The 21778-nt window shown below is 45.2% G+C and overlaps 1 protein-coding gene across 10 annotated transcripts in view; it reads right to left on the reverse strand.

Annotated features, from left to right (window-relative positions):
* GRB10 (growth factor receptor bound protein 10) overlaps positions 1-21778 on the reverse strand; it is a 202023-nt gene continuing 180245 nt past the window's right edge. For all 10 annotated transcript variants that reach the window (XM_033194324.1, XM_033194321.1, XM_033194327.1 and 7 more), the window contains 6 exons: positions 16851-16928; positions 15809-15925; positions 14845-14911; positions 14533-14620; positions 5942-6035; positions 1-3036 (listed from right to left, as the gene is read on the reverse strand). In XM_033194324.1, coding sequence (XP_033050215.1) covers positions 2890-3036; positions 5942-6035; positions 14533-14620; positions 14845-14911; positions 15809-15925; positions 16851-16928 — 591 coding nt within the window. In that variant the 3' untranslated portion in view covers positions 1-2889. The remainder of the gene's footprint in view (positions 3037-5941; positions 6036-14532; positions 14621-14844; positions 14912-15808; positions 15926-16850; positions 16929-21778) is intronic.

A 21778-nucleotide genomic window follows, 5' to 3' on the forward strand; every position in this document is an offset into this window, starting at 1 on the left:
GAAAATGAAGAACACTGTATTAATGTTTATTTCTAATTACAAGAAACAGAACATCAGTCCCTTATTTGTACAAAAATACCTGAAAGTTTACAATTAGGTTCACGAGCCAAAGAGCTATGTACAGAATGAAGCAAAGCACATGGAATAAAGGTTTTGTCTCTTCATTAATACCTTCTGCATTCCCTGAAAACGTTTATACACGCCAGGCCGATTTACAGTCGCTGCAGTTTGCACTGTGACATCACAAATCTACCGCCAGCTGGCCCGCCCCCGGAAAGGCGCAGAGATCGGTCATACTGTCAGGTATTAAGTGCAGAAAAGAGAAGACAAAACATCTAGGCTGAGGCACATGTTTCTTCAAGGTTTAGCAAACAAAAGAACGTTCTGGAACTCTAACACCTAGTGTAACAGAGCTTACCTATTAAACTCTAATAACCAAAGCATTTGGCGTTTTCCTTCTCAACTTCGTCCCGGTTGCTACATGGAGTTTCATTTAGAAAAGAAAATCACAGGCAGAGATACAAAGTCAACAGGCTCCAAAACAACCCTGAGCTGTCCCCTTTACATTCATGTCAATTAAATACAAAAATAAAAGTCAAATGTCCTTCCGTCCCCGGTTTGCGGGACTTGTTCTCAGGTGGAATTCCCAGCCGCCCAGCACAAGGCCAGCGAGCTGGGGCCTCAGGAAGTCTGCCGCCGCACGGAGGCGGTTTACATTCTCCAACAATTCACTTCGGCAGGGAAAATACAAAAAGACTACGTCAAACCAGCTACATACAAAACTGTGAATCAGAGTCAAGCTTTTGTTCTCCTTTTAAATAAACGCATATTTATAAATATGAAATACTGCAAATACAAGCTGTCTATTGGAGAGAGGCGTGAAAGAGAGAGATTACACACTGATGGGACTGGTCTACGTACACAGAAAAAAGAAATCCTAGGGTTGTTTCTCCTTGGAAAGGGTTTACCTCGAGCCAGTGAAGAGAAAGGAATTGTGGTGTAACTGCAATGTCTGTCCCTACAGTGACGCCTGCCGCCAGGTGTGAACACGAGAATTATCTCACTGTCAATAGTTCGAAAGACTGACTGGCTGCGAAAGGAAGAAAATGCAATTGAGCATTGATGGTTAAAAACATGTGTTGCTAAAAACTTCTTTATTTGTATACCTTTCATGGAAAACAACTAGAGTGTGGTCTGTAAACTGAAATACAGTGTTACTATATGGTACACTGACTTCCAGCTGATTGGCCTTACTGAAGCTCGTGACACTGCTCTAGGCTATGGGGGTTGACTGACGAGCAGAGAAATGCTGTTCCTTAGGGAGCACTTCAGTGGGAGCGGATTTGGGGCAATATCGTGGCTAGCACAGATTCAGAGAAGCCAGGCAGGTGTTGTCTTGAAAAAGGAAATCGTTCTGCTCACCACAGTAGTCTGCTGCTTGTCAAGGGAGTCCTTTCTGCTTCGCAGGGATCAAAGGTAAGGAAATGGCCACTCTCACACCTGATCACTAAGCTAAGGGGACACGGCAAAGGGGGCCGCCCGAGGGGCGGAGGGGACCAAGTGACAACTCAAGCCACCGTCTGACTCATCTCCCGGAACAGGGAGAAACTGTTGTGTTGACAAAACTCTTCCATGTCCACAACCACTGTGAGGTACTTTGGACCGTAAGCCAGCAGAGGAGCCTCGAGCTGCTCTGCGTTCACTGGCTTATGGGGGTTTTCAGCAGGACGGAGGGCTGCAAGCAAAGATCTTTAAATATCAGCCTGTGCCTGTGACCTCTGCAGCATTTCCTTGTCTTTATCACCATGGAAACCCACGAGACACAGCACGAAGCCAACCAGGTGCCATTTTCTCTTTAGATCCTTTAATCCCCCGAGGGACATCAGCCGTGAAACGACTCACACCACTGCAGCAGCAGAGGTAAGGCAGTGATCGTTCTAGAACAGGCTGAAGGCTGTGGAAACGCAAGGCTGAAAGTACCCAGGTGGATGATGCAGCATCCACCGCTGGCCGATGACGGGTGCCAGGTGTGTCTCAAGGAGGCTGGCCCACGTCAATCTAGAGGCGAGGCCATTCAGCCTGCTGTTTGTGGAACAGTGAATTTTCCAAAGGAATAAAGTCTCCTGCACTGTGCAGAACAAGACACGCTAATAACAAGAGGATCTGACATCTGAGCATAGAGAAATGATTAACAGACTGTGGTTGCTTGACTGAGTCCACAAAACATGCCAAATGCCTACCACAGTGACACCTTTTATTTTAACAGAAAAGCTTTTCAAGTATACTGGGAAGGGCTGGGTTTGTCATTTGGGAGCTGAATCCACACCGTGGTAGTCGGCAGAGGGTGCGGAGGACCCTCTGGGAACATTTGGGGACCCATACTCAGTTTGAAGTCTGCCCGTTCGAAACTCTTTCTGTATTATATGAGTTGAAACGCCACATCCCCCTCCTACCATAGGCTGAATACAATATTGAAAACAAAGAAGGAGTGCAAAAAAGTGATCAATACAAAAAAAGTAAACATATCAGTTTTAATTGTCAAGATTATTCCAGGGCAAGAGTTCATTTCCAATCATTTCTCTCTGGTTCTTGTTCCTAAGCGGCCCAAGCCAAGATGATCATTCCAGTTTATTTTCAAATTTCCGCTGGATCTTCCATGCCCTCCCCAATTTGGCCGACGCAGAGGGAGGCGACCCTGCTGGGTTCACAGCAGCAAATCGTCGTTTAAGTCCAACAAACTAGTCAATCTTGGTTGGCTGGCACTGAACGAACCCATCTGGCTTTGGGTCCCCAGGTGCAGAATCAATGTGTGTTCTTAACCAATGCACAGACCGCTTCTTCAGTCCAGTGTTCACTTCCTCCAGTCTTCAGCCGAGAGGACATCTGCGGTCATAAGGCCACTCGGATGCAGTGGTGCTTGAGTTTGCAAGGCAGGACTCCTTTGTTCAGCTGGTAAAAGTCAACCAGCTGGATCAGGTCAGAGAATTTGGTGTTCCCATCATCTAGGCTGAAGAACGTCTGCCCGTCATCCTCGCACTGGAGAGACACAAGAACACTTGCCAGGTTAGAGGCCGTCACCTCAGGTAAGAGAACGGGGCCCACGGCCAGCGGCAGTGGCATCTGCCCATGATTTGATGCCAGAGGGACACACAGGGCAAGGTAGGCTAGAAAACACCAGGGGCGGGAAGGACGGGGGAGCAGAGGGTGTGTGCTGGGGGCTGCCACATCCCTGAGCCAGGGACAGAATTTGGGTGGGCTGTGGAGACCACTGAGGGCAGCTAGCTCCCCTGCTCCCTGAGGTGGTCATGGAGAAGGGCTGGAAGTTTGCCCCCAGTTCACCCAGCTCATGAGAATTATATTTACCAGTTAACCTGTAAGTACCCACTGCACACAGCATGCCCCGTGAAGACTGCACAGACCTGGGTCCTCACTATATGACCTCAGCCAACTCCTGAGGCCCCAGGGGTTTACTCTGCTCCATGTTAAAGCAACTGTTGGGTGGCTGTGAGGGATTAATAAGTTCACGCAGGTAAATTCCCTTCCTAGGTCCCTGAATATGGGACAGTTATTTTTATTAAAGCAGGGGAATGCCACAGTATCTCCCAGAGAGAACCATATTCCTAACACCTATTTTAACTCAGTGAGTTTTCAATTGCATGACTGCAGTACAGTGCAGAACAGTGTACTGTGCAGATCAATGCGGCATGAGGAGGTCGCGTTGTTCACAGGGAAGAGGTCAGCTTTAAGTCTTGGGTAATTAATGAGCTTGGAACCACTTCGTAACTCCAAAACGACTGCTAGAGCTAATAGCACATCCCACAGCCTGTTTTCACACACAGAGGCTGCACACTTATTGCCCTAAGTCCCAAGTTGCTGTTCTTTTGTTACTTGTAGGATTTGGGCATTACATACTCTGCCTATCATGAAAGCTCCCTTCTTTCCTTTTTCTTTTTTTATTTTTTTTTGAGACGGAGTCTCACTCTGTCGCCCAGGCTGGAGTGCAGTGGCCGGATCTCAGCTCACTGCAAGCTCCGCCTCCCGGGTTCACACCATTCTCCTGCCTCAGGCTCCCGAGTAGCTGGGACTACAGGCGCCCGCCACCTCGCCCGGCTAGTTTTTTGTATTTTTTAGTAGAGACGGGGTTTCACAGTGTTAGCCAGGATGGTCTCGATCTCCTGACCTCATGATCCGCCCGTCTCGGCCTCCAAAAGTGCTGGGATTACAGGCTTGAGCCACCGTGCCCGGCCTTTTTTTTTTTTTTTTTTTTTTTTTTTTTGAGACGGAGTCTTGCTCTGCCACCCAGGCTGGAGTGCAGTGGCCAGATCTCAGCTCACTGCAAGCTCCGCCTCCCGGGTTCACACCATTCTCCTGCCTCAGGCTCCCGAGTAGCTGGGACTACAGGCGCCCGCCTCGTCGCCCGGCTAGTTTTTTTGTATTTTTTAGTAGAGACGGGGTTTCACCGTATTAGCCAGGATGGTCTCGATCTCCTGACCTCGTGATCCGCCCATCTCGGCCTCCCAAAGTGCTGGGATTACAGGCTTGTGCCACCGCGCCCGGCCTTTTTTTTTTTTTTAATTTACTCATCCAGCCCAAAACGTCAATCACTTTTCATTTTCTATTGTGAGCTAAAAGAATTGTAACAACTGAGTGAATAATATAATGCAGTCGAAGAACAGAAAGGATCATCTATGAGGCACTTTCCCTAGGATAGTAATTCCTGTATTTGCATATAAGGTTGGCTGGAAGCTGGGAAGGCTGGGCTCAATCCCAGATTCTGTTCCTCACCCTGGCACGGTGCAGTGAAAGCCGCTGACAGCCATGAGCCTCATTTTCCTCACGAGTAAGGTGGGGATGTCAGCACACAGCAGGAAGCAAGTGGCCACAGAAAAGACAGCGTGTGGCACACTGCCTTCCCCTGGCTCACAAAAGCTAAGCAAGACACCCTCCTCATCCTGTATGGTCCATGGCTGCAGGCCACTACATGATTCTTGAGATCATAACAAAGTCCTGGGGGTCAGATAAGCTTGAAGAACTCCAGGTTCCACTGTGTAAAACAGATGAGTTTAGTTAATTAAAGCCTTCTCAGAGCTTTTTCTTTGCTGACATGCAGATTGAATCTCTGAGAGGAAACTATCCAGCCAGCCTCTTTTGGTAGTTTGGGTTCCACAGGATGTATTTCACAAACATTATCATTACCTGCAGAATTTATCAATTCGTCATGTAAACAGCTGCTATTAATTTTGTGTTTTGTATTCTCAACTAAACCGAATTCTTGCAGGCGCTATCTAGCACTCTAATCATGAACTAGAATTGCACTGTGGCATACTGAAGCAAGAGGTAAACTACATTAGGCAAATCAAACATAAAGTGCTTTGTCAAAAAAAGTAGTGTTGATTAAGGTAATCTGTAATGATGTTTTTGGAATTGTTCAAAGGTCTTTAGTTAGATCCAAGGACCATGTGGAAGGAGAAACATAATTGCTCTTTGGGACGCCACTTACGCTTCTTGGATAGCCCTGGTGCACACCAGGACAAATCACAAGACTCCTCAGACTCCACCAGCCAGCAAGCAAACCTACTGCATAACTCCTGCCTTCCAGACCTATGTGCTCACGGCTACTGGGCCCTCAGCTAATACTCCTCCACCTCCCCTTCCTGTGACCTTGACCCTCCCCATCAGTACCCTTTCAGCTGCAACTAAGAGCTCACAGGCTCAAGGGGGGGCCTCAGCACCCTATCGCCACTTTCAGGATTACTTCTAGGGAAATGGTTTTCTAATTTCAAAAGACAAACCTGTAAAGAAACTCCTAAAAGTTTCTCACCTGTGGGCTTGAAACTGTCTGATACTTTTCGGTCTTGTCAGTTTATAACTTGAAAACTGCATTAAGAATGAAACCAGAAAACAAAACCACAAGGACTGGTCTGAGAATATCAATACTTACAGGTAAGATCTGGAAATTTTTAATTTTCTGGTGATGACACAGTGTGAGTACAAATGCCTTTGGATTACTCTGGCTGTCACGGAGGAGAAAAAGCCTGGGGAATGGAAAATAGTCGATTGCTAAAATATTTTAAAATCTGGAACTAATCACACACAGACACTCTCTCTCTCTCTCTCTCTCTCTCTCTCTCACTCACATACACACACACACACAGGCTTGGAGCCACAATGCTTCAGTGCTTCGGCAACTGAGTGGCCTCTAGTGGCAACAGCACCCCAGGCAAGCACCAAGATGGTAATTCTGAATTGTCATTCTCCAATGGAAAAAACCTGGGCTCCTTGGGGATATGCCTGACTACAGGATTAGGGCAGGGAAACTACAGGATGAAGTAGGAATACTTTGTGCCTGCGTGTCAAAAAGTGCTCAAAGAATAATGAGGACATGTCAAAAAGACACAGGAGGCAGTATGACTAAATCTGGCCATCAAAATGAATTTTAAAAGTAATGGATCATAACCCATAAAATCGGAATCCATGAGTCTGTAGTGTTATTTGTAGATAAATGAGCAAATAAATTAATAGGGGAGAAGGCAAAGCTCTTTCTTTGAGGAGAAAGTCAGTCAATAAATAAAGGCATGATGCATTTGAAAACAACCCTTTGGCAATTACCGTAGTAACAATTAATGAAGGAGAAGATCTTCAACAAATGCTGAAACCAGCAAATGAAAGGTGGATGAGAAACAAGAGTATTTTCATGGCATCAAAGTACTGTACTGTTAATACTTATTTACTACAAAGGGGAAAATAATAGCTTTACAGTGGAGAAATCTGGCCTACAGCATCTTCTTCATCAAGTGTCTAAATTACCACCACAAGCAATAAGACAAATTGACCTTGAGGGCCTCTGGAGAGGATGTACTGAAGATGACACAACATCACTTTTCTGGGGTGTTCCTGTCAAAAATGCATAGCCTGAATCTCACCATGCGTGAGGAGCCTAGGCTGAGCCCAGGCTCACTCTACAAGAACTGGCTTCTACTCGCAACACAGGTCAAGATTATGAATACATGCTGGGAGAGAAGATTTGGATGAAGATGTTCTTTTGCTATAAAGGAGGCAATTAGGAAGAAGGGTATAGATTAGGCAATGAACTGCGTCAGTGTTAACTTCCTGGTTTTTATAATGGTACTGTGGTTATAGAGTTCTTGTTCTTAGAAATTTTACACTGAAATAATTCAGATTAAAGGGACGTCATGCCACAACTTACTCCTAAATGGTTCAGAAGAAGAAAAAAAAAAAACTAAGAAGAATCAGGCAAATGTGCTATAATCTTAATTAAGGTATCTGGGCGAAGTGTACAGTTCGTCGTATTATTATTGCAACCTTTCTACAACCTTAAAATGTTTTTTTAAATCTTCAATTAGAATAGCACAAAAAAGGCATAAAATCATTGCTCTTACATGAAAAAATCTAGAGTTAGCTGAAAAGACAGTTATACATCAGAAAGAGAAGAAGGATCCAATGAAAGCTACAAAGAAGAAATGGCCTGAGAAGGAACTCTCTTTAAATATATCCAAAACCAAACTAGAATCATCAGCAAAATCACCAGTTCTACATTGTAATGTGAAGATGGAAAGCAGTTAAATAAGACTGGGAAATTCCCATGCTGAAAGGGTAAAACAAATATATTTCATTACAGGACTTCTCAGAGCCTTAAAAATGTGACTATTCATGATAACTCTCTAGTAGTTTTCCAATCTTACCTAAGTAGAAACCTCCCCTAACCCTTTCTAAAATAGCACTTTGCAGGTCTTGTGTTCTTCAGGATACACTTTGGGAAACACCGATCAGAATGGGATTCCACGGTTTGGCTCGGTCAGGCGAGATGGGACGGCGGGAGGAATCTCAGACCCTACTGGGGAACATGCGGCACCGCCAGAGAGAGGATGCGGAGATTCATTTCCTCTCCCAAGTGCTGGTGGTGCACACTGGGCAGCTGTGCCCACCTCAAAGACTTGTTTTCTTTAGTCAGAGTCTTATCATTTCAAACAAAACATCGTTATTCTGAAACCCAGAAGTTTGCCAAGCTCCAGCTCTAACTAGAGGAAAACGTGGGGCGTCTCTTTCTCTGCTGTTAACTATCTGCTGTCTTCTGCAGATGGGAAGGTACAGACAAGTGAACGGCAGCATGGCCCAGGCCTGTTCACCCCTGAGAGGGACGTGCACCTCTGAGAGGGGCAGGCTCACTCTGGGAAGTCCCAAGGCTGCTGAAAGGCTTGGGCTTTACAGGGAATGTCTGAAGGTTGTCTATCTGAGATGACTGCTATGGGGGGAGAACGGCATGGCTTAGGCATCAGCAGGAATCCTGGATAGGTCACTTATTAGCTTCATGATCTTGGGCAACTTGCCTTCTCAGCCTCAATTTCTTCATCTGCAGAAAGGGAACAACACTTCTTTTCTTTTTATTTTTTTGAGACAGAGTTTCGCTCTTGTCGCCCAGGCTGGAGTGCAACGGTGCAATCTCAGCTCACTGCAACCTCCGCCTCCCGGGTTCAAGCGATTCTCCCCTCTCAGCCTCCTGAGTAGCTGGGATTACAGGCGCCCGCCACCATACCCAGCTAATTTTTATATTTTTAGTAGAGATGGGGTTTCATGGTATTAGCCAGGCTGGGTTTCGAACTCTTGACCTCAGGTGATCTGCCCACCTCGGCCTCCCAAAGTGCTGGAATTACAGGCATGAGCCACCACACCCAGCCAGAATAACTCTTCTCTTGCAGGACCACTGAGAAGACTATGGCTGATGTACATACAGCATTGTGCACGATCACATGCAATACAAGGTAGCTTGAAATAACTCACTGCAATCAGCCAACTGCCACAATCCAGCGATTTCTAAGGGGATGGCAGTTATAGGAAAGACGCCCGGTGAGATGCTAAGCACGCTAAGTGACTACTAACCAGACTCAGAAGTTGTAAACATGGCCTAGAATGGAGTGACAAGAACCAGGTAAGTTCTTGTCTTTATTAAGAGTAGATGCTAGGGATGGTGCACTCACCAGTTCACCATAAACGAATGAAGAGCCCCTTGTGACAGGACCCGACAGTGATCAGAGTAACAATCTAGACCATGTTTACAAGCAAGACACCATGCAAAGTGTTTCAGGCACGTATTAACTCATATATCTTCAAGGTGACACTGTTATCTTCATTTCACAATAAGGGAAGTGGCACACAGAGAAGCTAAGCAACTTCCCCAAGGTCACACAGCCAGTCATGGAGGAGTTCCTGGTTCAGCAGGAAGAGCAGATGAAAAGTCAAAGTATCCCTCTTACAAGGGTGCTATATGAGTCCTGGGGATAACACCTCTTTTTCTGTGGTTGGGAGAAGGGAAAGCTTCAAATAATTCAAATTTTGCTGAAGAGGTTTCCCTCCAACATGTGCAGGGGCATGAAGTGCAGACAGAGGGGCTGCACAGGCAGATGACACAGGGGTTGATGCCTGGCTCGGCAGGAAGGCCAGTAGGGCTGGACCATGAGTGTGGGCATGGCATGGGGAGCATCCACAGGCCCTGGGCAGATAAGCGTGGTGCTGTGGATGGTGTGGGATTGTTTAGCAGAGAGGACTACAGACCTAGATTTGCCCTTAAAAAGATCCTTCTCCTGCAGTTCTGGGATGGGCATGGGTGGCGAGACAGGAAGGAAGCAGGCCGCAAATTCAGTGCAGGGTTGGTACAGCATGAGTGTGCGCACACACACACACACTCAGCTGCATGGGTGGGGGCGGGGGTAGGAGGGGAGCTGCCTGGATCCTAGGATTTCAGGAATACCTTACAGGCTTATTTAAGGCTCTGATGCCTCTTTCTAACTACATATACCATTTGAGAATAAAGCTATGGAAAATGCTGTTTTTATATTATCTGTCCAGAATCTTGGGCTGTTTTTCAAGGTGCTTTTCTTTTCTTTGTTGTTTGACTCTTTAAATTGGCTTGCCTTCATCATCTCTGCAGGGATCAGTAAAGATCAGAAATGGATTATTTACCTTGTCATGCAAATACACCTCCTCCCTACATCCAAGAATTACGAGGAAGATGAGCTGTTCCCGTGTTAACGCCTGAATTGATCCCATTATCTACATTTCTGTGTGTGGCTAGTGCGCTCCAGCAGCCTAAGGCGGGAGCTGGAAATGACAGCCTTAGAGACAAGGAAGGCTCCAGGGAGGACCAAGAGGAACGCCTGCTGATGAATAAGGCGGGTGGCACCAGCAGGCTGCTTTGGGGAACAGAAGGTAACAGAGGTGATGCTTCTATCTCTTTACAAGTCTGGACGGAAGCCTCGCCAACTGGTTTTCTGATCCAAGAAAATTTGAAAGACAAACACGGCTGGGGGAAGCAAAACGCTGACACACAATGCAGATGGCCCAGCAGGGCTGACCTGCAATCCGCCCCACCCCAAGGCAGCCCTTCCAATCCAAAGTGGACAGAGTGGCCTTATCCCAGAATCACTCAGGAAGCTTCTTCAAACACATGACTGCCACACCCGCCCCCCTGAGGTTCAGAAACATCTGTGCCTCGGGGTGATGGGCATCCTAACTGCCCTGGCCTTGGGGACAACACTTAGTAGCCATGGCACCAAATAAAGCCTCCTGTGGAAATGCCATTTCTCCAGCAGAGTGACACTACCCCCAAGTGAGCCTGTGCTGCCTCCCACAGACAGCATGGGTAACAGAGGTACTCCTAGAACATTCTGGGTCCACTGTTGATGTGGTTCGGGGTATAAGCAGGTATACACTGTATTCGAAGCCCCAGAACACACAGACACCCCTAACTCAACAATGTCACAGAAAGAGAAATTTCAACGTTAGGCTTTTCTCTCCTTAGGCATGCCAGAAACTTTAGAGAAGAAACATACTCTTTTATAGTTAGAGGAGGAGTCACTTCTAACACTTTGAGAGACTGCTCTGTGCTAAAGCTGGTATCTCAAGTAAGGAGTTTTGGAGTAACTGTAAAGCCGCATGGGAAACAAAGTAAAATCAGACCCATTCTTTATCCAGCAGTGAGGATAAATAAACCCAAGTGCATCTGGGATCGAAACAAAAGCAAACCAAAACCAAAAATGAACAAACAAGGACAAAAGAAAGAAAGGGAGAGAGAGCAGGAAGGAAGGAAAGAGGGGCGGAGGGAAGGAAGGAGAGAGAGGGGGAGAAGAATCCAAGTACAAGAAGACATCAAGTACCCCTTTATGATTCAGGAGTGGGAAAAACAAAAGTGTCCGCAACTTCATGGATTAGAAAAACGGACGAAAAATGTAAACAGTGCAGAACTGCCAAAGACAAAGAAGTCCTTCCATACATGAAATGAGGGTTGGCCTCCTTCATGAGAGACACGGCTTAGAGCAGGACTCTCAGATGGAAGAGGTAAGCCTGCTGAGGGACTCTGGTGACATTTCACCATATTACATAGGCCCTGCCCTTCCACCCCACAGCCCCACTTCTCAGAACTCATAGCAAAGATACACGGCAAAATTACGAAACAATGCAGCACTGTCTCATAACATTTGCCTGGAAACATGGTGAACATCCCTCAATAGGGGACATTTTAAAAAATGATGTTCCATGTACATAAAAGAAAACCCAAGAGTGTAAAAGAAATGTGGGCCATCGCCATGAGCTGCTGTGGAGCGATCCTTGGGACGCAGAGGCTGCGGGAACTGTGCAGCGCGGTACTTGCAGACCACTACCTTTGCTTAACGAGAGGCAGGAAACAAAATCATTTCGCTGGTATTTGTACAACGAAATGACAGACGGATAAACGAACACTAATAAAAGCTGTTTATCTGTTGTCGGGGTTGGGAAGCAAAGTTGAGTGGACAGGGCATGTGCCTTATTTCATAGATCTGACTTTGGATCCATGAAAATGTTTTATGCAATTTACAAAGCAGCATTCAACCAAAAAGAAAATAAATCAGATCCACTTGCAAACACTAAAGAGAAACTGAAACAAACAAACCTGATTTACCCAGCAGTTTGGTGGCAGAACCATAGAGAAGAATTACTTCAAGTGACTGTGGGCAAGGTATTTTAAGGTAACCTGCCTGGATGAATCCTTAAGGATTAAAAGGACTGCAAAGAAATCGCAATTCAGGAGTCTTACTGAATTAATACCAGCATTAATATTTTCAAGATATTACATGTATGTATTTTATATTATGTATTGATAAAGTAATAAGTAATTAAGCTAATGCCATTAACAGAGATCATCAGAGGAAAAAAAAAACACAACAAAATCAAAGAAGTAAAAAATCCTGTAATCTGAAACTTGAATTTGCAATATCAATGCGAATCCAAAATTTATTTTTTGTTTTAAAAAAGCCCATGTCCTAGCTCTGTTTACTACAAAGATCTAAAGATTGTAGCCTCCAAATACCATTTTCCATTAGTAAGAATGAGGGTCTCTGTGAGAAATGCATCATTTGAGTTTAATACATCTCGTCACCCCAAAATCAAATACCATTAATGGTAGCTCAAAAGAACTCAGGAAGCAATCTGAAGAAGCCATTGGCCAATAAGGGGCAAAGTGAGCATCAAGAAGAGGAGGTTTTGACTGAAATAAATCAAACAGAAAAATCTAAGTTCATAGTGACAGTTTAAACAAAACTCAAACTAACAACAAAAACACCCCTTGTTTGCCTCTAGTGGAAAGTGGGAGAACACAAATTCATTATTCTAAAAATTGACAAGTAAAGGGAAAATCCAGGCATTTACCTACTTTTTCCAGGAAATATGTGATACAAGAAAGAACTTCAGCTTATATAGGAAGGAATTAGAAAATGATGATTTTGGAACCCCTAATGAAATACTGAACCACGGCAAGTTCACCAAGGACTGCTAAAACCATGTGGTGGACGGGGATGGCAGCCTTGGTGGGGAGGCTCCAGCAGGCTGCACTTGAACCTTTGCTCACCCAACACCATTAAACAGCAGCCAGGCTTCAGGCCTCCTCCACTCCAGGCAGCAGAGCACCCAGAGGACACCAGGTAGGAGAAATGCATCTGATCACACCATGATCACCACTCCCCAGGAATCAGGAAAACAGCGGAACTTATTAAAATAAACCACAAACATGCTATTAGCAAATGACTCACTTCTTTAACAAACAAAAGATGTTTAAAAAAATAGAAGAAAAACAGAGTGATGAGAAAGACTATTCTATATCCAAGGAGACAGAGGTGAAATGGTATAGCATCCAAATGCCATTTGTGGGTCCTGCCTTAAATAACCTCAATTTAATTTAAAGGAGTTTTTTTGGTGACAACTGGGGAAATCTGAACATGGATTAGCTTTTAGATGATAGTAAGAAATTCTTATTTATTTTGTTAAGTGTAATAATATTGCAGTTGTATCAAAACAAAAGGATCCTTATTTTTTTAGAGACAGGTACTAAGATGTATTTGCTGGCAAAAATTTAGGATTCTGAAATTCCCTTTAAAATAGAAGAGGAGGAGAAAGAGGAGGAGAGAAAAAAGGAAAAAGAGAGCTGAAGAGGAGGAGGAGAAAATGTGGGAAAGGTAAGTAAGTTAGCAGGTTGAAGCTGCGTGATGGGTAAGTGGGGTTTCATTATACACTTATGTAAATGTGAAAATTTCCATAATAAAACTTCTTGTAACACGAAGGACACAAGAATCACTCTTTTGAGTTTAGCAGCTTCCAGGAACCTGTATTTTGAGCATTCAGACTCTATATGGGACAGCTTCCACGTGGATGCAACTACTTCCTCAGGGTGGATGATCAGCCTGTGTCTCTTTCTGGAGGACTCTGCTGGCTCCGCAGGGTCGGCCTTCCGTGGTAACTGCATCCCACGTCCCTGTCCCTATATCCACACTGTGACTAGCTCCTTCCCAGGGTCATTCAAGTGTGGTCTTGGGATTTGCTCTGGTCAATGGGATGGTGGCAAATGTGATGCTAAGAGAATCTTGAGAAATCTTGTCCATATGTAGTGGGGTCTAACTTCTCTTGCTATGCCTGGGAGCCTCAAGTAACCTGCTGCAGACACATGCCCAGTCGCTCATCGCCATGGCAGCAGCCCACAGCAACAACCTGACACGAGTGAACCTATCCTGGACTGTCCAGCCCCAGCCAAGCTGGCCCAGGTGAGAAAGGCCACTCAACCAACAACGATCATACGTAATTGATTTTTGTTGTTTTAAGCCACTAAAGTTTGGGGCTATTTGTTCTCAGCAAAACCAACCTCATATAGTACATAATCAAAAAGCGTAGGCAAAAGTATTTTTTTTTTCCCATTTGCCCATTATCTTATGAAGATAAAAGTTTGTGTTGTCCACCTCTTCAGATTTCATCCAGAGGTGAAAGATAATGACAGATACAGGCTGGGCAGACACGGATTAGATTCCTTTCTGCCCCTTACTAGCTGGCCAAGCTTTGTGTACCACTTATACCTCTGAGCCTACTTTTTCTCCTCTTTAAAATAAGGACAAAACTGCTGCCTGCCCAGCAAGGATGTCTGAAGAATTAAACAAAACAGATTCCCAGCACAATCAAATCTCAGCAGACCAGCTCTTATCAGTGGTGGTTCCTTACCCGTCCACGAGCCCCTGCTGTTTAATGATCCTGTGGGATTCCTCCCTGGAGATCCTCCCGTGAAACCAGTGCTGTGTCCTGTGAATCACTGTGGGGGGAAGAGAGGAGGAGGGCAGGATGGTGGCGCCTCTGCAGAATGGCTTCCCTGACAGCACAACCAACTCTGATCAACGCAGAGCCCCCGACTCCCCCAGCTACAGCTTATGTGGTGCACTCTGGGCACAGGCAAATTTGTAAGGCTCAGGGGGAGTGAAGGGGGTGCTGTTTGATTTTCTTTATGTACAAAAACATCAGGCAATGTGCCCTGTTTACCTGTACTTAGGGTAGAAGGGTGGAGGGGACTTTGGCTACCTAGGATGTTCATCCGTGTGCTTCGCTTCTGCAAAACAAATTCCACATTAGCGCCGAGGACAGCAGACAGACACACCAAGTCACCCAATACGTCCAAGCTCACGGCAGGGCACTGGGTCGGGTGCCTGACTGGGCTCATAAGGGCCCTTGCCCCATCTGAAGCCCCCACTGACCCCTGAGAACAAAGAGTTCAGGGTTCCCAGTTGTTAAGAACACCCTGAGATATCTCTAGTAGCCCCAGTACCGAAGTAGAGATGCTTATTTCTCACGCTGAAGACATACGATGAAAACGCCACGAACATCCTGATAAATCTCAGGAGAAACACACGAGCCTTTCTATTAAACTCATGCAGTTCTCAAAGCACTGGGCACTGGACTTCCCGTGCTTGGGACTCCCTGAGGCTGAAGTACAGAAAATGCCAGAGTACAGGCTCCTGTTTCGCACATGGCCTTTAAGTCTCAGGAGCTTGGAAGCTGAGTGATAGTCTTCCTACCTGGAGATTAAGAACCTAAGCCTTGGGGGTGAGGGAGTAGCCCAAGGCCTCCAGGCTGTTCGTAGCAGACCCTGATGTGAACACCTGCTGGCCCCACTCAGGTCTGGGCTCTATGCACTCCACAGACAGCCACCGCCAGTTCATCAGAACAGTTCTGCACGGGGGCCAGGGTGGGCAGAGTTCTGTTCCTCTCCTGTCCCTTCCACGAAAGCCCAGGGACAGGGCGCAGTGGGGAAAGGCTGGGTGCTGGAACGTGGAAGGGGCCTAGAAGGGCCAACTGCTTCCTGCAGCTGAAAACTCAGAGGACCCCCACCCAACATGCCACCCCTCTTGCCAACCCGCATAGAGCCGTTCTCTGGGAGAAGACCACCACGTGGTGGGGCTGCCACATCGAGGGAGCCCCTCCAGGCTGGCCAGGGCCGGGGCCTTACCCTCCAGGCGTGGCCCTCCTCCAGGGCTGCGCTCTGGGCCTCCGCCGGATTCTCTATCACGCGTCCTGTTTGCCCAGAAAAATCCATTGCCACGAGGGAGTTCTCGGAGACACTGCGCTGAAAAGGAAAGGTCACGGTTCTTAAAATGTAGGGAAATAAGGCACAGTGGAGTCTTGGCGTGAAACTATCATCAAGACGCTCAGGAAAGGGGAGCAGGGAATGCCCGCTTTCTACCTCTTAACTCCCCAAGTTTCAGGTGGGAAATTCACTGGTTTAGCCTGAAAATTCAGTGGCCCCTTCGGTTTGTCTTAAGAATGAAACACATTCTAGTCCTCCCTGAGTATTAAAAAGGCTGCTGGTGAGGCCCCAGCACCCACAGCATTTGGACCATGTGGTCCTTCACAGGCTCCTGACCTGCACTCCAACACATCAAAGAAATCGATAGCCAGTGTGAGCCCAGGCCTCCCCAGTGAGTCATTCCCTCGGGGACGTGGGTTTGGGAAAACTCATGGACTCTTTCTGTGGCATCATTTGGCATCTCAAAGGGGCAGACACTGAAGGACCCTCAGGACTGTATTTTGAGAAGATGAATTGCTTCTGCCCCTTTGAGAACAGAGTGTCCAGAACACAAGAGGAACGATGACAATCTCTGAATTCTCACCAGGGAATGAATGCAGCATAATAGTCAACAGCTCCCATGGGTCCCAAGGCTTAAGGAACAAAGGTGAAAGGCAGGAAAGGCAGTGCCCCACAAGGCCAAAAGTTGTTGCTGCCATTTTTGAGCACTTAAAGAAAGCCACCTACTTACACAACCTTGAGGGGAGATGCAGGGATGGGAGAAGAATGGCAGAGGAATTCACTCCCTGCCGTTTTGCTGAGACTACAAAACCCATGTCATCATGGGACATACTGGCTTCGCTGAAATGCGCACACGCTCTCCGGACCTTCTCTTGCCCACCCCGTATGAAATGAGGCATCCTTAATACGTGTGATACAGAAGCTGAAAAGGCACTAGACTTCTGAAGGTTCTGGCTTTACTTACCACTGGCGTTGAGAACGGGGATAGCAAGGCCTTCCTCTGCTGAGGGATTCGGTAGTTCTGGTAAAGGAGCATTCCATACTGGAGGGGAGAAGCCACAGTGAGTGACCGGCCCGGGAGCCCCGAGGTCTGGCATGTGACAAGCGCCACAGCAGGAAAGGGCAATGTTGAGTGCAGAACAGGGAGTGATGCCCTGTACCAGCCTCCAGGAGCCTGAGTGCCGCTGACCCTGATCAATGCAGGGATTAGGGGCAATGACGCCCCTTGAAATAAAAAATCCGAGTATAGCTTTTGACTTCCCCAAAACTTACCTACTAGTAGCCTACTGTTGACCAGAAGTCTTACTGACAACATAAACAGTTAATTAACATATATTTTGTATGTTATATGTATTCTATACTGTATTTTTTATAAGGAAGCTAGAGAAAAAAATGTTAAGAAAATAATAAGAGAAAATACAATTATGGGATTGAACTGCATTTATTGATCCTGTAAGTTTATATTGTTGACATAATGAATTATCTGTGTGATGTAGAGGGCAACCGTTCAATCTCTATCAAGCAATTTAAGTTTTTCTTGTAATGTCATGACTTTTCTCTGTTCTTGGGAGCACTTCCAGTTTCACTAGTGACATTTCATATGGGTCCCATGGTGTTCCTTAAAGTTCCTGTATTGCACTACACACAACGAAAAATACTCCAGAAACATGAGCCCAGTTTTTACTACAACACGCAATTTATTGGAGAGAGGACCTGCTCATGGGGAGATAATTAGCAACACAAGGTGGGTTTTTAAAAGGGTATTTGCAACATCTGAGTTCACTGTAGCAACAGGAGGTGGCTACGAAATTATGAGAGTAATTTTATGCAGTTCTGAGGTAATCCGCATCTTTGTTTGTTCACATCTCTTGACTACAAATGGTGCTACATACAGTCGGTGTTTGTGTGCATTCAGTTTTGATAAATTTTAACTTTTTATAATAGATTTCTATATATAAAAAAACTCTAAGTGGAACTACACAGTTCAAATCATTCAACTTCACATTCAATATGGTGCACGCCTCAGTGCTGCTGCTACTGTTGCCCCTCAGGAGGGAAGAGCTGACTGGTTTGGAATAAGCAGGACAGTGACAAACATAATAATAATAACATCAAGAGCAAATAATCTTATTGAGTGCCAATATGGGTTAGGTATGTGTCTAAGTGCTTTATGTTGTTATTTCATTTAATCCTCTCCATTTTATGAGCTGTATACTATAATTATCCCCATGTTACACAGCACATAACTGAAGCACAGAGGAATGAGGCAAGCTGCCTGCAGTCACAGCTTTGAACGTACACAGCCTGTTCCAGACCCAGTGCCCTCCCTAGCCAAGGCTTGCCACCTAATTGGCTCAGCAGTCTGTGCTTTCTGATCCTGGCAATTAGGGCTCGGGGCCCTGCAAAGTCTTATACACATCCAGCATCCCAGCCTACACCCCCGAATCACACATTCCAATCACGTGGAGAAGAGTCGGAAACAGGAAGCGAAGTCACCAAGTGGGACACCTCTTCTTTTATGGGATCTAAGCTTAGTTCTGGCTCTAGGTCTCATGGCACATACTCACTTCTAAGATAAAAATATCTAGAACATGATGCAAAGGTCTAACAGAGGAACAACTGCACTCCAGCGAGAGAAGAGTGAGAACAGGTCAGGAGAAATATTTGATGAGATAATGTCAAGAACTTTCCAAAGTTGACCAAAAGACGTCAAGCTACAGATTCAGGGTGCATGATAAATAAGCCCACTCCAAGCATATCGTGGAAAGATTGCTGAGAAACAGACACAAAGAAAATGTCAAAAACAACCAGAGGAAAACATGCATTATTTTCACAGAAGCAATGGGAAGACAGACAGCTAATGTTTTTACATAAATTATAAGATTCAGAAGACAATGCAGTGGGAAGATGCAGAAGAGAATAACTGCTAACCTTGTATCCTATATGTTCCTTCAAGAATGAAAGTGAAACAAAAAACTGAGAAAATTTCTTAGGCCCACATGAAAAGAACTGCTAAGTTGAGGTCTCCTACCCCAGAGGGAAGAATGTGAATTCAGGAAAGATTGAAGTGCAAAGATGTAAGTGATTAAAATTAAAATTGAGTATATAAAACAGTAACAACATTATGTCTTAAGAGGTTTTATATATACAAGAATCCTTCAAAAGGGACAATGGAGCAAATGGAACGAAAGGTCCTCATGCCTGCCTGAAAGCAGTCAGTAAACGTACTACATGATAAAAGATTTTCATAAGTTCAAGGTGCATGTTAGGCTGGGTGCTGTGGCTCACGCCCGTAATCCCAGTACTTTGGGAGGCCGAGGCGGGCAGATTGCCAGGAATTTGTGACCAGCCTAGGCAACATGGCAAAACCCTGTCTCTATAAAAAATACAAAAATTAGCCAGGCACGGTAGTGCATGCCTGTAGTCCCAGCTATTCAGGAGGCTGAGGTGGGAGGATGGTTTGAGCCCGGGAGGTTGAGGCTACAGCGGGATAAGCTCATGCCACTGTACTCCAGCCTGGGGGGCAGGGTGAGATCCTGACTCAAAACAAAAACAAACAAAAAAAAAAACAACAGTGTGTTATCTAGGGTAACCACGAGAAAATAGTAAGTGTACATATAAGTATTGGGTTAATAGAGGGAAAAACATAAATATACTTAATAAATCTAAAAAATTAAGAGAAAAAGAATACAGGAGAGGTGGGACAACCAGGAAGAAACTGCAAATGGCAGGTTCAAATACAAATATGATGATCACACTAAATAATACAATTATTATTAATACAATTATTAATAATTGTATTATAATAAATATGAGATATTCCTTAAACATAAGGACCCAGAAAGGTAGAAAAAAGACAGTCCAAGAAAAACTATGTAATGAAGCAAAGCTGAGGTAAAAAGCGTTAAATAAATTAATATGAACCAGATTAGACTCTGGGGCAAGGAGCACTGCTAGAGATGATAAAGTATATTTCATGTCTTAGAATTGACATACCAGGAAGATACAAATATTCGCAATTTTGGGCACCTAATTAACATACACATTTTATTTTATTCACGTTTGCATGTATATATCTACATCTATGGGTGTGTGTAGACAGAAGAGATTAAATGGTAATAAATAATTGTTGCAAAGTTTTAATGCTGCGTTTATTGCCTTTTCAACATCAGGTCATGTAAAACCAAAGCAACCAGTACTAGGGACTCTTGCGTGGATGAGGCAAGACCTCCCTCTTGGGGATGAATTTCTACAGCAGATTAAGAGACTTCTAGAAGACAGAGAAAGGAGGAAAGATGGTAATAAATAATTGTTGCAAAGTTTTAATGCTATTTGCATAGCTCCTATAGCATCCAAGAAATTACCTAACAAATAATGTAACAGGAAGGAATGAGACAAAAGATTATCTGCTGGTGCTATCTACTAAGAGCATCTTTCTGAAAAGCTAAGTATAGCTAGGCCAGCTTTCTCCTATGTAGACCCAAGCTATAAGATTTGTTTATTTTTTTCAAGAAAGTGTATCTGTGTGGGTAAAGATGTAAGAAGGTCCTAGGTTAATTCAAAATAACAATCCAGCTCTGCCTTTCCATGGTTGATATGAAGATGCTGTTTGTAGTAAATAGTAAAAGGGCCCTGTCAGCTTCAGCCCTCAGACCCTCTTATCCTCTAAAAGGGGATCCAGTGTCCTGTGTCCTCTTCTGGAGGAAGGCAGAGCACACACACGGGATGCCTTGTTTTAGAACGAGTGTCAACATGGAGACCCTGGAGTCATAAAGAGTTGCCTCTCCACTGTCCCTAACTCTATCCAGGTATCATTTCTGTATAGTGGGTAATGAATCCGTGCCGACAAGACTGAAATGGCATTTCGACTGCATTACAATCCTATGGCTGTTTGAGGCAGAAACATGTCACTTGCACTCCACTTGAGATTGGCCCCGAGGCCGTCACTGCTATCTTCCTGTCAGGTCTGGCTCCCCAGCCTCCTATAAGAATAGTACTAAGACATATCCTTAATGTCTCTAGAATCTATGTATCACTGGACGCAAAGTGCTTCCCTGCAAAGTGGCAGGGACAAAAGGAATGCATTCAGAACTGACTGCAGCTTCCAGGCGGCTCTAGGGAGGGCAGCAAAGCATGGTAGTGAGGAAAGGGGTTCTGGGGCCAGTATGTCAGGGCTCTGACCCGGCTCTGCCACATCGCAGCAGCCACAGCTTGGGCCTCAGTTTTGTCATCCACATAATGATGATGATAATATGCATGTCACTGAGCTGTCACAAACAGTAAAGTGATCAAGAATGCCTGGCCCATAGCAGATGCTCAAAAAAATCTTAATATTATGTAACACATTATTGTTTTTTTTTTTTTTTTTTTTTGAGACGGAGTCTTGCTCTGTCGCCGGGGCTGGAGTGCAGTGGCCGGATCTCAGCTCACTGCAAACTCCGCCTCCCGGGTTCACGCCATTCTCCTGCCTCAGCCTCCCGAGTAGCTGGGACTACAGACGCCCGCCACCTCGCCCGGCTAGTTTTTTGTATTTTTTAGTAGAGACGGGGTTTCACAGTGTTCGCCAGGATGGTCTCGATCTCCTGACCTCGTGATCCGCCCGTCTCGGCCTCCCAAAGTGCTGGGATTACAGGCTTGAGCCACCGCGCCCGGCATAACACATTATTGTTAACACTGACAACAATAAAGTCAGTTCGTTTTGCATTAGTCACTCTGCCCACATCCTTTCCTGTGGCTCGTTACGTTAGTGCAACAAAGGAGAGACACCCAAGAAACAGTGGTTAAGAACCTACTACCTGGATTTATTATGTATTACCCAAAGTAATAGAATTCATAGCTTCTTGGAGTATACTACCACTTTCCTTTTTCCTTTTTTTTTTTTTTTTTGCCTTT

This window comes from Trachypithecus francoisi, unplaced genomic scaffold, assembly GCF_009764315.1.
Source record: "Trachypithecus francoisi isolate TF-2019V2 unplaced genomic scaffold, Tfra_2.0 Lachesis_group4, whole genome shotgun sequence".
NCBI classification, from domain to species: Eukaryota; Metazoa; Chordata; class Mammalia; order Primates; family Cercopithecidae; genus Trachypithecus; species Trachypithecus francoisi.